The sequence below is a fragment of the Coenobita brevimanus genome, chromosome 64, assembly GCF_032717465.1.
Source record: "Coenobita brevimanus isolate Jiangsu-jjx chromosome 64, ASM3271746v2, whole genome shotgun sequence".
NCBI classification, from domain to species: Eukaryota; Metazoa; Arthropoda; class Malacostraca; order Decapoda; family Coenobitidae; genus Coenobita; species Coenobita brevimanus.
This window is the reverse complement of record NC_137017.1, coordinates 11,655,415-11,671,231: the sequence shown is the minus strand read 5'-3', so window position 1 is coordinate 11,671,231 and position 15,817 is coordinate 11,655,415. Positions and strand designations below refer to the sequence as shown.

Sequence of the window (15,817 nt, the reverse complement as noted above, 5' to 3'; positions counted from 1 at the left end):
GAGGATTGAAAGATGAAGTGAAAGAGAGAGAGATTGTTCAAGTGCTTGAGGATGCAAAAGTGGATATATGTGGATTGACTGAAACTAAATGGTAAGGTGAAAGGGTGAGAAAAAGGGAATATGGTTTAGGTATATGTGCGGGAGTCAATGAGAATGAGAGGGCAAGAGAGGGAGTATGTCTGATGATAAGCAAGAAGTGGAAGGAGAATATAAGACAGTATGGAACAGTGGGTGCAAGGATTGTATGGGTGAGGATGAAAGTAGATATACAAGCGTGGGCGATTGTGTGTGTATGCCCCGACAGAGGATCGAGTGGCAAGAGTGAAAGATGAGTTTTGGGCGAGAGTAGAAGCATGTATGGACAAGTTTGAGAGGAGCGAGAGAGTGCTGTTGATTGGAGACATGAATGGCAAAGTTGGGAATGTATGAGTGGATGGAGTGGTTGGTCAGTGGGGTGTGCCAGCTGAAGTAGATGGGAATGGTAGTGCTTTGGTGGACATCTGTGCTTGCAAGGGGTTGGCAATAGCCAACACCTACTTTCGTCATAAGATGATCCACCGGTATACATGGAGAGTAATGAGGAGGATGGATGGTGAACTTGTTGAACGAAAGGCAATGATAGACTACGTGTGTGTGGATGTGCAAATGAGAAGACAAGTGTTGGATGCAAGAGTGTGGAGAGGGTGGGGAAATGGAGTCTCGGACCATCACTTAGTGATGGCCAAGGTAGAGCTGCAAAGAAAGTGGTTGAGGAGACAAAAGGGAAGACAGGAGGAAGCAGCTCCTGTGAGAAGCGTGAAGAAATTGCAAGACAGTGAGAAAATAACAGAGTATAAGAGCATAGTGGAAGAAAGATTGGGAAGGTATGAGCTAGAGCAGATGGAAGGGGTGGAAGACGTATGTAAGATATTCATGGAAGAGATAGGCGCAGCGTGTGAGGCGGTTTGTGGAGTGAGGAGGAGATGCAAGGGTGTGCAAGGGACAGCATGGTGGAATGATGAGGTGAAACGAGCTGTGGAACAAAAGAAGAAGGCATATAGTGAATGGTTAGCGAGTAGAGGTAGGGGAGATGATGAGAGAGAGAAGAGAGAGGTGTATGTGAGCAGGAGAAGGGAGGTTAAGAGACTGGTGAAGAAGAGTAAGAAGAAAGTGGATGAAGAGTTTGGGAGGAATCTGAGTGTGAAATGGAGGGAGAGTAAGAAATTGTTTTGGAAGGAGGTAAGGAAAGTAAGGCAGTGTGAAAGGGGAAATAGTAGGGGAGTGAAAGATAGGAATAATTGATTGTTGGTGGAGAAGAGAGAGAAACTGAGGAGATGGAAGGAGCACTTTGAAGATTTGTTGAATGTAGAGAGTGAGAGCAGTGCAAGTAAAAGTGGTTGGGGAATGGCTGGGAGAATAAGAGATGAGAGGAGGGAGGAGGAGATCAGCAGGGCGGAAGTAGTGGAAGCGATGAAGAAGATTAAGTTGGGAAAGGCCCCAAGAATTGATGGAGTGTGTGGTGAAATGCTTAGGTATGGGGGTGAGATTGTTGTGGAGTGGATATGGAAGTTGTGTAGATTGGCTTGGGAAGAGGGAAGGGTTCCAGAGGACTGGAAATCAGGTATAATTGTTCCTTTATACAAAGGAATAGGAGAGAGAGAAGTATGTGGTAACCATAGGGGTATTTGCCTTCTTAGTGTGACTGGTAAAATATATGGTAGAATACTCATTGACAGGGTTAGGCATATGACAGAGGAGCTAGTTGGAGAAGAACAAGGGGGATTTAGGAAGGGAAAAGGGTGTGTAGATCAGATATTTGGTCTAAGATGTTTAGTGGAGAAGTATCTAGAGAAGGGAAGGAAAGTGTATGCTGCCTTCATGGACTTGGAGAAAGCTTATGACACTATAGATAGGCAAGGTATGTGGAAGGTATTAAGAATATATGGAGTGGAGGGGAAATTGTTGAGTGCTGTGAAGAGTATGTATGAGGGAGCTAGGGCTATGGTGCAAGTGGATGGCGAGCTGAGTGAGTTCTTTGATCTCAATGTGGGACTGAAACAGGGTTGTGTGATGCCTCCATGGCTGTTTAATATATACATGGATGGGGTTGTAAAGGAGGTGCAAGGTAGGGCAGTGGATGTGGGAGTGTCTCTAGTGAATGAGGGTGAGATTTGGAAGAGTCCGGTGTTGCTGTTTGCTGATGATACAGTATTGTTGAGTGAAGATGAATGGGAGTTGCAAGGTTTGGTGAATGAATCTGGGACAGTGTGTAGGAGGAGGAAGCTGAAAGTTAATGTAAACAAAAGTAAAGTTATGGTGTTTGAGAGGAATGAAGTCACAGAATGTAGTGAGGTTTGATGGTGAGGATATGGAGAATGAGAGTGCATTCAAGTACTTGGGTAGTGTGATGAGTAAGGATGGAACTTTGGGGGATGAAGTGCGTGAAAGGGTACAGCAGGGAAGGAAGGTTGTTGGTACACTGTAAGCAGTGATGAAGAATAGGGAGGTGAGTATGGAAGTTAAGAAGTCATTGCATGATAGTATTGTGATCCCTACCCTGACGTATGGAAGCGAGGCGTGGACCTTGGAAGAGGGAAGCAAGTCAAGGGTGAGAGCAGTGGAAATGAGTTACTTGAGAGGAGCATGTGGAGTGACATGGAAGGACAGGTTGACGAATGAAGAAGTGAAGGAACGTTGTGGGGTGGATGTGGATGTGGTTGAGAAGATTAGGAGAAATACACTGAGGTGGTTTGGACATGTGGAGAGAATGGAGAATGAAAGACTGACTAAGAGAGTGTATGTAGATGAGGTGGAGGGAGGGAGAGGGAGGGGTAGACTGAGGATGAGGTGGAGGGATGGAGTTGAGAGGTATATGAGGGAGGGGGGGTGAGTTGGGGGGAGGGTAGTCAAATGGTGGGTGACAGAGTGACTTGGAGGCATTTTGTCTGCGGCCACCCTTTGCGGGATTAGGGCGTCGGGCTATAGATAGATAGATAGATAGATTGTATTAGTGTTCCTCAAAAGCTTTTTCTTCTTAAAGGTGTGATAGTATTTTATTAGAAAGAAAACACCAATTGTAGCAGTATCTTACTCCCAGGCTTACCACATGATATGGTAAGGCCAGCACGAGAATAATACAGTAATCCCTCCAATATCCGACATAATAGAGCCATAGGCAGGTCCGGATAGTGGTCCTGTCCGGATATTGGGCCCCAGCTTATGGACTTGTACTTATCGACCCTAACTCTGAAAAACACCTATACAACTCCCTCTGGACATGTATTGCACCTATTTAAGACCCAAATCACACCAATAAGGGACATAAAAGACTGAAATAAATGCAAAAGAACCATAAAATGAGGTTTTAGAGGTGAGTTTATACAATATTAAACATTCTGGGTACTTACAAGTCCCTTGCTCCTGGACTGGTTTGAACCGCCAGTTTGCAGTCCACAGTTAATCCTCTGCACTCTAAATTCTAATTTCTTAACACTGCACAACACTGTAAATTCCTGTGTGTTCTAGTGGCAAGGTATTGCAGTTTATTCACTGTTTATTCACAAAAAACAAGCACCTGTGGCTTGCACTGTTATGAGTGTCTGCTCTCCATCGGAGTTAAGCTGTGACTGTTGATGTTGGTGGGGTAACAGAGTTGCCAGATCGCAACAGCCACATTACCAATCTCCTCAACTTTCATTGTCAAATATAACTTTTCATTACCAAATTCGTAAAGCTAGCATATATTCTTCACTAATTATATATACAAGTGGAAATACATGTAATCACTCTCCTTATAACTAACACCATGTTGATTATTTTCACACTATGTAGGGTAGCAGATTAATCAGAGAGAGCAAACAATCCACCATCTCCATCCTGTGTATCCTCATACATGTGAAAAATCCATTTGGTAATGCATTATTCTAATTCATTACCAAACGAATTTTTCATTACCAAATTGGCCCACACTTGGTAATGAAAAATACCAAATGGCAACCTGACAGGGGAGGGGGGAGGGGGAGGAAGGAAGGGGTGAAGGGACCATGGTGTAACAGCTGTTCGGCACCAGGCGGGAATTTCAAATTATGGGAGGGAAAAAAGTCAGATTTTTTTTCGAATTTTTTGCGGTTTTTGGCCCATTTTGGGAATATTGGATCCCAGGAGGATTATGTCCGGTTAGTGGGGATGTTCGGATATTGGGCGTTCGGATATTAGAGTGATTACTGTATTTGGTCACTGGAATTTACAAGGTGTTAATGAAAATGTCCCTCACAATATGTATATCAATACATTCATATTGTTAAAGCAACGGCATCCACAACATGATGAAGGTAACTAACTGCAATTAAACCTGACAACAGTTTACCATCCTGCTTTACCACCTTCACCCACAGCAAGTCGGTGGCCAATCGTGCCAGGGTGACCAACTGTTCCATCCCATGTCACCTAGACATACGATACCCTTCTATATTAAATCTAAATTTATTATACCATATTTGACTGACCTTTGTACCTGACATGTATGGGGCAAGTAGGATGTGTTTAGTTCGTGGCTGCTAATTGGCCACTTATGACATCATTGCAACAGACATCAAATGATCGATAATATTTATTTTTGAATACTGTACTTTCCTCTTGTGTTTCTGGGAATAAAACACTCAGCTGTTCATAAAAACATGAAGAATATATATATTCAATCTGCTTTTCTGTTAAACAAGACAACTGTCTGTATGCATTTACTGTTATAAATTAGAAGAGTGTTTGCCGTGACTAATAAAATGCTCACATCTTTATGTTGATGGCAACTCCCCCCCCCCCTCTCTCTCTCTCCTCTTTTATGCTATTTTTAATATATATATATATATATATATATTTTAATGGCACTCTATAGGCTACTGGTTGTCTCGCACAAGACGTTTACTTCCTCCCCCTCCCTCCCTCTAGCTAATACTTGTTGAAGGGCATGTGGCTACATCCATGAATTATAACCACTGACTGTATATAACTATATTTGCTAAAAAAGATATGTGGCAAGATCCACCACCTTTTTGGTTGTATATGGACTCTGTATACCTTTACAACAATAAATCTCTCTCTCTCTCTCTCTCTCTCTGAGAAGTGTTTGATAATACGGCTAGAAGATTAAGGAACTAATTAAAAGAAGAAATATCCCCAGGGTGTGGGAAACAAATGGAATGAGATTATCACTATAATACGGGAATGTCCATCTATCAATCTATTGCCAGATGCCTTAATCCCGTAAGGGGTGGCCACAAACAAATCGCCCCCACGTCGCCCTGTCCCCCGCCATTTCACTGCCCTGCTCCCAGCTCACACCTCCCTCTCTCATATACCTCTCCACTCCATTCCTCCATCTCATTTTTGGCCTCCCCTTCCCTCTACCCCCCTCCACCTCACTCACATACACTCTCCTCGCTAGTCTCTCGCTCTCCATCCTCTCAACGTAGCCAAACCACCTCAGTGTGTTTCTCCTAAACACTTATCATATCCACATCCACACTACAATGCTCGTTCACTTCCTCATTTGTCAGTCTGTCTCTCCATGTGACTCCACATGCTCCTCTCAAATAACTCATTTCCGCTGCTACCACTCTTGACTTCTGTCCCTCCAACAAGGCTGAAGCTTCACTTCCGTACATTAGAGCTGGTATCGCAATACTGTCATGCAGTAACTTTTTCACTTCCATGCTCACTTTCCTGTTTCTTGTCACTGCTTTCAAGAAACCAGCAACCTTTCTTCCCTGTTGTACCCTTTCATGCACTTCACCCTCTAAACTTCCATCCTTACTCATCACACTACCCAAGTACTTAAATGAACTCACATTTTCCATTTCCTCATCATCCAACCTCACTGTACATTCACGAACTTCATTTCTCTCAAAGACCATAACTTTACTCTTCCCTACATTCACCTTTTGATTCTGTTTCTTACACACACTCCCAAACTCATCCACCAAGCCTTGTAGCTCCCCTTTGTCTTCACTTAACAACACAGTACCACCTGCAAACAACAGTACAGGGAGTTTCCTAACACTGCCCTCTCTCATTAGGACCGCTCCAACATCCACTGCCCTACTTTGTATCTCTTTTATAATCCCATCCATAAACAGGCTGAACAACCATGGAGAGGACACATCCCTGTTTTAATCCAACCTTCAAATAAAAAACTCACTCAGTTCACTATCCACATGTACAGCAGCCTTAGCACCCTCATACATACTCTTCACGGCATTCAGCAACTTCCCATTTACTCCATATATAAATACTTTCCAGAATCCTTGTCTATCCACCTTCTTATATGCTTTCTCCAAATCCATGAAGGCCGCATACAACTTCTTTTCCTTCTCTAGAAATTCTTCCATTAAAGACCTAAGAATGAATATCTGATCTACACCTCTTCCCTTCCTAAAACCTCCCTGTTCTTCTCCAACTAATTCCTCTGTTATTTCCCTAGTTCTGTCATTAAGTATCCTACATGACTGTCCAGTCCTCTGTGTATGAGGCATTGCACGTGTTTGTTGTATCTGCATGACCATAAATATTTTCTAACTGGTGTGCATGTTTGTTGTATGTGCATTGATCATAAAGCTGAAAAACATCAAGGAGCAAATGCTTTCATTATCAGTTGCTTTTCGCACAATGAAAAAACACCGTAGCAACTGCAGTTTCATAGCATCTTATAATATTAGTCACACACCACTCACACTTCAGCACCCTTCTCCTACATTCCACACTGGTGACCTTTCTCATGCTTACTCTTCTTATCACCTTCCACCACTGCCTTGTCTTTAAACCCTGATTCACAGTCTCTCATCACTACTCTTGCTATAAATCCAAGACAGTTTACATAAACATAAATAATTATATAAAAGCTATCATGGTTTACTCCATGGTGGCGGTACGGTCAAAGACGAGTGAGAATGGCCATGTGCAGTTTGCCACAAGGGCATGGGAAGTAATTCCATCTTGTGCGGTGTTTGTGATAAATGGGTGCATAAGAGATGTAGTGGTATCAGAGGTAGACTGCGAGATAATGCTGATTTTATGTGTAAGGCGTGTCGGGGTGAGCAGGTGGAGATTGCCAGACGTGAAAGAATTGAACTTGCTGGTGAATCTCTTGAGTGTGTGGAAGAGTTTTGTTATTTGGCAGACATGTTGTGTGCTGGAAGTGGGGCTGGAGCTAGCTCTGTGGCTAGGGTGAGAAGTGGTTGGAAGAAGTTCAGGGAGCTCTTGCCTCTCCTGACATTAAAAGGACTCTCCCTACGGGCTAAGGAGTGTACGGTAATGCTGTATGGTAGTGAGACCTGGGCAGTGAAGGAGGAAGATATTCGCCGGCTCAGACGTACAGAAATGACAATGATTAGGTGGATGTGCAGTGCATCCCTGCATCCAAGGCCTGGAGGGGCTGGGTTTACAATGGAAGAGTTGAGAGGTAGGATGGGACTGGAGTGTATTGGTGTTGTGATGAGGAGAGGTAGAGTGAGATGGTTTGGACATGTGGAGAGGATGGGGGATGATAATTGGGTGAGGAAGGTGAGAAGTGTTAATATTGAGGGTGGGGTTATGAGGGGCAGACCGAGAAAGACATGGGACTAGGTCATTAACTGTGACCTCAGGGTTAAGGGACTGAACAGGGAGGCTGCAATGGATTGTGCAGCATGGAGAGCCGCCATTAGGTGACCAAGGTCGACACATGCAAGCATGTTGGAGCCTTTAAAAACAAAACATGGTTTATTCCATGTCTCATTAAGCAAGGATGATGGCCATTTATATTTTGTGTTGTAAAGAACACCTCAGTGTGTTCAACATACTAAATATCAGGGACGGTAAATATCACAGTCATTTTTTTTTTTTTTTTTTTTTTTTTTAATAACAGAACGGAGGAAGGAAAAACAAATGGAGAAAAAAAAATAATCCATACACCAGATTACTGGTGTCCTCTGTTCATAAAATATCTGTAACAGTTAGACTTGAAGAGTTGTAGGTTGAAATTTGGAGGAAAACAACTCTGGGGAAGCGAGTTCCAGAGAGATGCAGTTCGGGGAATGAAAGAATTCTGATAGGCAGAAGTTCTGCAATATGGTTGAGTGACATTCCAGTCATGAGCGCTACCAGATGCCCGTGTAGCACGAGGGAAGGCATGGAGAGGTGGCACCATGGACGCAACTTCGTCTGAGCATTTGCCAAAAAAAATCTGTAAAATAATGCAAGGGAGGCAACATTCCTTCTTACTTGCAGGGGAGGTAGTTTATATGTAATGGCAGGGTTGTTAATGATTCTAACAGCTTTATTCTGAATTTTGTCTAGTTGCCTTAATGCAACCTCTCCACAACCATTCCACAAGGGTGAGCAATATTCAAGCTGAGAGCGCACATGACTCTTATAAATTATAGCTAACTGCTCATCGGCGAAGAAGTTACGGACTCTGTACAATAATCCAAGTTTCTTTGAGGCGGTTTTAGCAAGTGATCTGACATGAGAGGTCCAGCTGAGGGCACTGTTAAGTGAGACACCAAGAACTTCAATACTTTTGGAGATGGGAATATTAGTAGCACTGAAGGTAATGTACGAGTCTGGCAATATCTGTCTATTGGTAAACTGTATATATTTAGTTTTACTAGCATTAAAAGAGACAAGGTTGTTTTGTCCCCATTCACTGATTGTAGATAGATCTTCATTTATGGAGATGGCTGTATTGAGTTGAGAGGTAGAGATATTAGACTTTGTAAATGGATGTCTGAGTGTGAATGAACTATGTAGTGTTGAGTCATCTGCATATGAGTGAATGGGATTGTGAGTGACAGATAAGAGATCATTAATATGAACCAGAAATAGCGTTGGCGCCAGAACTGATCCCTGCGGCACGCCGGCGTTAATTGAGTGGAAATTCGAATATACATCATCTACTTTTACTCTTATTTTCCTGTCACTAAGATAAGAAGAAATCAAAGGAACAAAAGACGTTAGTCCATAGCAAGGGAGTTTGGACAGCAGGGAACGGTGCCATACTCTGTCGAAAGCTTTAGAGATATCAAGAGCTACTGCATGAGTTTCTCCAAAAAGATCTATTGATTGATGGATGGTATGAGTTAAGAGATTGAGTATGTCAATGGTGGATCTTTCGTGGCGAAAACCGTATTGTCTATCATTAATTAAGTTGTTGGATTCAAGATGTTTAACAATATGCTTATTAATTAAAGTTTCAAATACCTTACCAAGAGAAGATGTGATAGCTATTGGTCTGTAATTGGAGGGGTCAGACGAACTTCCTTTCTTCGGAACTGGGTGGATATTGGCTTCTTTCCATGAATTTGGGAATAAAGAAGTACGTATGCATAGTCTGAATAATTTAGCTAGGACAGAGGCAAGTTCAGGGGAACACTTTTTCAAAACAATTGGCGGAATTCCATCTGGACCTGGAGCTTTGTTGGTAGGTAAATTGTCTAGGATGGATTTTACAAATCTTGTCTGTATTTTAAGTGGGGCAATTTCGGGAGAATCAAGTTCCAGTACTGAGACATTCTGGCTGGTATCATCTATGGTAGAGTTTCTTGCAAAGGTACTAGCAAAGATATCTGCTTTCCCACGTGGGTCATTTGTAATATTGCCATCTGAAGATTTTAGTGGGGGAATGGAAGATGACTTGTTAAAGTTATTATTGAAAGAATTAAGAGTTGACCAGAATATTCTATTGTCATTAGGGTTGTTAAGTAGTTTTGATGCTTGCTTTTGAAGAAAGTTTGATTTAGATAGATTTAATACAGCTTTTGCATGATTTCTAGCAATTTTAAATTGGGAGAGTGATTCAGGTGTTTTTGATTTTAAGTAAGAGTTATATGCTAATGACTTTTGGGCTGTTGCTCTGGCACAATTGCCATCAAACCATTTTGGAGAGTTTGATCTTTTAGTGAATTGTTGACTTGGTATGAATAAATCCATACCAGCTAGTATTAAGTCACAAATGTGGGACTGGGTAGAATTGGGATCACTAGAGAAGAAAAACTGCCATGGAACATCAGCAAGATAATTTCTAAATCCATCCCAGTCTGCCCTGTCAAAGTGCCATCGGGTCACCCTGACAGGTTCGGAATGGGGAGGTGTAGGAGGGTTAACTAATGAGGCTTTGATGAGATTGTGGTCAGAGGATCCAAGTGGTGACAGTACCTCTATCCTGTATTGATCTGGATTATTTGTCAAGAATAAATCCAAGAGATGGGCATTATGGTCAGGGTTATCAGGTATTCTGGTTGGTTGCTTTACCAACTGGGTGAGATTAAACGATTCCGCAAATAGCTCGCATTCTAGACCAGCGTCGTCAGTCCGGGCAGAATGCAATAGCCATTCAACATTGTGTATGTTAAAATCACCCAAAATGGTAATTTCATTGCCAAGGGCAAGGTCAAGGTTACTCAACTGAGTGGATATGGAATCAAATACACTGGGTTCCGAAGAAGCATTGGGGGAACGATAAACTACACAGATATATTTGGTAATGTTTTGGCAATTTAATTTATATAATGAGTAATCATTAATCATTAATCACTTTCCGTGAATATCATCACATACAACTCCATGTAATATTTTTACTATCACAAGGAGGAAGGAGGAAGGAGGAGGGGGACATCAAGGATCAAAAGGAAGATGGGGTGGAGAGGTTTATGAGAAAGATGAGTGTAAGCTGGTGAGAAAGCAGTCTGATGAAGGACTGTGTGACCTGGTGGTGATGTGTCTGTAGTCACCCCTTCTATGGTTAAGGTATCTGATTATAAACAGACCATGCCTTGGAAATTTTATCCCATTCACTGCAACACACCTCACCTCAAAAGCTCTTCTTCCTAACCAACTCTCATATTAAACTTCAATTTCCACAATCAGCCATGTTTATATTTATAGGCCTTCAGCCTCAACTCTTAAAGCGCCAGCTCGAAATGAAATCACAGCATAGCAATCCTACAAGAAGACCTCTATTCGCCTCATGCTATGTGACGGACTTTTCTGTCAACAAGTCATAATAAATTTAGCATCTAGTGGTTACTATGGCTACAAGATGCTTTAAATATATATTTTCTTTTTTTAATGCATGGAAGAAGGAATCACAGTCTACAAGCCCGTAAGACAGCCCCCCCCCACCCCCCCGCCAAATTCAAGATATGTTCATTTTGAGATGCCTGGATAAATTGACTAAAAATCTGGATATCATAGGCAGAAGGAAATACAAACAGAGGAAGATTTCCAGAACTGACCTGCTGCATACATGAAGGACTGGAAGTATTGGTTAACATTACAGTAAAGCCCCAAATTTAGCAACACCTTCGTTCACTGTTTCATTGTTAGTGGTGGCCTGCGAATATTCCCAAACACCAGGGTTTTGCGCAAAAACCCCTCCGTTCGCAGGAAGAAAATGTAAGCAAACCGTGCGCACTGAAGGCAATCATCATTTGTTCGCCGCCACTGCCACAGAAGAGATGCAGCACAAGATGGATTTGTTGCATGGAGAGGCAGAGGCAGCAGAGGAGGAGAAGAGTAGAAATGCCAGAGATGGCGAGGAGCAGTAGCCTTACCACCTGCCTCGGAAATTACATCCCCATCCCTTCCATTACGCACCTCACTCCAGTCTTCCAAGTGGGTTTCTTTGCCTGGTATGTAATTAGTATTAATACTAGTTTCTTTTCAGATGTCATCAGTAAATTCTACGTTACATAAATGGGTTTTACAAGGGGTTGGCATGGTACCTGGAACCAATTAGCCTATTTCCCATAGCATCAATGCCCCTACTTTAGTAGTTTCGTGGTTCGCGGTACTTTTCAGGGAACCAATTAGGTGCAAAACTTGGGGCTTTACTGTAGACAGATGAAGAGAGAGGGGCAAGAGCTTGTTGCCAGACAGGTACCGTACAACTACTGTAATGGAGGAGGGATGCATGCAGTTCAAAAGAACAGTGACCACTGACGTAGTGATGAAAGAGAGAGAGACAGAGAGACAGAGAGAGAGAGAGAGAGAGAGAGAGAGAGATGCAACAGTACAGCAAAGAGACAGAGGTTGAAGGGAGCCAATATGAGGAGAGTTCATGACACAAAAATCCTCTGACTCCACCCTGGTCAAAGCAGCTTTATGTGGGATGCCCTCCCACATAAGTTGTACTTGATTTTTTTCTAAGCTTTAAAAGAATAATTCCCAACATTAAGGTCCCTAATCTTAACATAAACCCCTTCGTCAATCTACTTACGACAATTTCAATGGTTCCCCTGGAAATCTTGGTGGGGATCTGCAGTGCCTGGAAGAAACTTGTCTTCTCAGGGCCAAGTCCAGTATTCTGGGCTGGGATGGTGACAGGGCAAGGAGCAAAAGCTCCAGCACGGGCAGGAGCCTTCTTCTTATTGGCCAGCAGCTTGTCACGAACTTCCGTGAGGTCATCATTGGTGAACACAAATCCTACATTGTTCACGATGTGTGGAAGCAATCTGCAAGAAAGTTTGTTCTCTTATTCTCATAAACCCACGCCAAAAAGTATCAGAACACCTAGGTATGATGTAGGTGAAAATGAGCAGAACAAACCTTCTCAGAATAATTTTGACATGTTGCACTCTGAAGCCATAACACTTGTGATGCAGAATGCATCATTACTGACAAACATAGCACAAAAAATTGTTTTCAGATTCTTCAGTCATATACAGTATTTCAAAAGGCATGGCATTTACAACATTCAGATGCATTTCTGAGAGTCTCCACTGACTTAAATGCCCTGGTTTTATATACACTGCTCACTCCATGCTTCCAAAGTGGATGTACAGTACTTATTTATAGCAGAAAAAAATTAAATCTTAAACAACAGCAGCACCTTTCAACTTCATGCTACTTAAGATCCTTCAGGTTTTTCTCCTCCATGCATTACTAACTGACCTCAACTACTTCAGCCCTGACACATTTTCCTCTGACTCTGGCTAATGTCTGATGATTACACTCTGCTTGGGTTAAGATTTCCCTGGGAAGCAGGGGATTAGAAACAATCTCAATAACCCCTTCAACCTGGCCACGGCTTCCAATTTTACCTTGGCTAATTACACTCTGCTTGGGTTAAGATTTCCCTGGGAAGCAGGGGATTAGAAACAATCTCAATAACCCCTTCAACCTGGCCACGGCTTCCAATTTTACCTTGGCTAACGTACAACACTTTTATTTAGCGAAGGTGAAAGCTTCCCCAGACTGCAATGGCTAACATTACTTACCAGCAAACTTCAAACATCAATATATCAACTGTTAATCCGTGCGCCACTAGCTATTTTATGTCTCAGAAATAAACTCTATGTAGCCTAGTACAAATGTTCCTTTAAAGAAGCGATGACCCAATTCCCTGTACCTTTCGCTCACACAGTGGTATCTGGCAACTGCCACGTCCAAGTTTTATTTCCTATACTGCACACCAGAAAGAGCAGTCTTTAGGTACATACCACCAAAAAGCAATGTATCACTGCTTGTACTGTGTACCGGTATATCTCGCATTTTGGAAGAAACCACAATATACTACAATCACTGCTCGTTTTACGTTGATTTGGTATACGATAATTCGCTACAACGATAACAGAAAAGTTCCACCCCAAAATCCGATTTCCGATGAATTTCCCGCTATAACGATATCACCCTCGGAAAATTTTGTATGAAGCGCCAGGCACATGCAAGGTAACAGTTGCTTGTCTCAGCCAAGAAGACGACCCCAGCGTGCAGAGCATTGTTTTGGTTCAGTTGCGGTCCCGCCATCCCTTCAAAGCCCTGTCTTTTCTACTCATTCACGTGTGCCCCCTCCCAGCTATCGTCACCTCTCAGCCATGCATCGTGGTACAGTAGGCCTATACAATGTGTAGCACCAGGCCAACGTTATGCAAGTGTGATTGTTGTGTTGTTGCAATGACTTACTGTACGTGAGTAAACCCGCCTGTATTGGTGTAATAGTGTTTGTTTTGGTCTTGGAGACGACTTGGGAGACGACTTGGACAAATACAGGAAGTGATTAAGGTGAGTTGTCATTTTTATTTCAGTCTTGGGTAGGTGACTTTGGGATGCTGAGCTGACGTAACCCCCTTTTGTAACGTGTTTCAATCTAACGATTTACGATAAAATCGGTATACGATAAGGTACGACCTGGCGTAACCCCATCGTAAAACGAGTAGTGACTGTATAGTTGAGGCTTAGCCGTACGAAAGAATGTGAAACACACAGCTTATCGCTCAATGGTTTCAGGGTTAAAATGCAGAGAAACTCTCATAATACTTACTTTTACATCCTAAATCAACAATACTGAAGGAAAAATGTCCCATAAAATAGAACCCGCAGATAATGGTAATGTCAAAATCACTAATGCCATCAAATCAGAAAAATAACCAACTAAAAATATATTATTATCCACACTTCTCTATGCGCTGTAATCAAGATGGATCTTCAACATGAAACTAAAGCCTGTCGGTGTAAGCAGATTATTGCTCTTTATTTAGCAAATATTCCACTATGACAGATATACCAGCAGCGTAACATCAAGAAGACAGTTAACGGATAGGTAAGTGTTATAAAGAGGTGGAACATGTAAAATTTGCCAAATGGAGCCCCTTGTAGCACAAGACCAAGACAGACAAATTATTGCATGTGGCCAAGAACAACCCCTCACCACCTGACTTGCTACCAAGAAGCAAATTAATCTGCCAGCATTCAGTGAAGTTAGTGAAACTAGTGCAATAGACAAGTTGTCGGTTCTGGGTAAACATGGCCAGTGCACTCTGCCATGTACTTAAAAACTTACGGTATATGTATCTTTTAATTTAATTTATCATTTGCACTGAACAAGACGTGATAACTTTAATTCTTTGCAGCTGGAGGGAAGGAGCCGCCATGTTGGCGATGACATCAGCATTCACACTGCAGACGACGCTCCAATCCATCACACAATACTTTACCAGTAACAGAGATGATAGTTGTACCTACATGGCCACCGCAGATCCAAACTACCCCCTTCAGGTATGTTGTAAAGGAATATTTTTCATGGTGTAAATGGGTGGTACCTGTTAGGTAAATAAACTGTGGTGAAATCGACCAGAAGCAGCTTACAGCTACACCATTCCCGAGCGGTGATCGTACCTCATGAGGTGGGAAGTGTTAAATGTATGCCGTACAGTATCAGTTGTATGAGTTTATGATGGTATTATGCTCATCTTTAATATTTGACCTCTTCATTATTAGTTTTCTGAAGAAAAAAAAAAACAGTTTCAGTGACTCAACTACAGTACTTCAGGGGAGTGTGACGAAATACCGAATCGGCGGTCATTTACCGAATCAACACTGAATTGGCACTTTTTAACTGGTAAGTGGTATAGATTTTATCACCATAGAGGTTCATACTCACTTAATTATTTGAAATCTGGTCAAATTTTTGTATTTAATTTTACCTTTTAAAAAATCCGGAGTCACAGCGAAAACGGGCTAAAATTAGCGTTAGTGTTTCTCCTTCAGCTGAACAGCTTGCCTTGGCAGACTTCTGCTTTGTATAATTATTAATTTAACATACAAATGCACTTATTTGCACTTTAAATCAGTATCTGTGCAAAACAGAAGACTGTCAAGGCATGTTGGCGATCTAAAGTAGAAATACCAGCTAACCTTAGCACGTTTTCGCTCTACTCCTAATATTCTATTAATAATTAAATAAAGCATAGTTTTTTTTACTGAATTTCAGATAATTAGGTGTGTATGAACATACTGTATATGGTGAAGAATATAATATTTTCACAACAGTAAAGACTGCATTCCAGCACTGGGAACTTCCGACGAGCAG

General features: G+C 42.0%; 1 protein-coding gene across 1 annotated transcript in view; it reads right to left on the bottom strand.

Moving 5' to 3' along the window:
* The window catches only part of RpLP0 (ribosomal protein LP0), a 93,827-nt gene that overhangs the window by 58,554 nt on the left and 19,456 nt on the right, over positions 1-15,817 (bottom strand). The window contains exon 3 of the mRNA XM_080276208.1: positions 12,227-12,461. Within this exon, the coding sequence (XP_080132334.1) occupies positions 12,227-12,461 (235 nt within the window). The remainder of the gene's footprint in view (positions 1-12,226; positions 12,462-15,817) is intronic.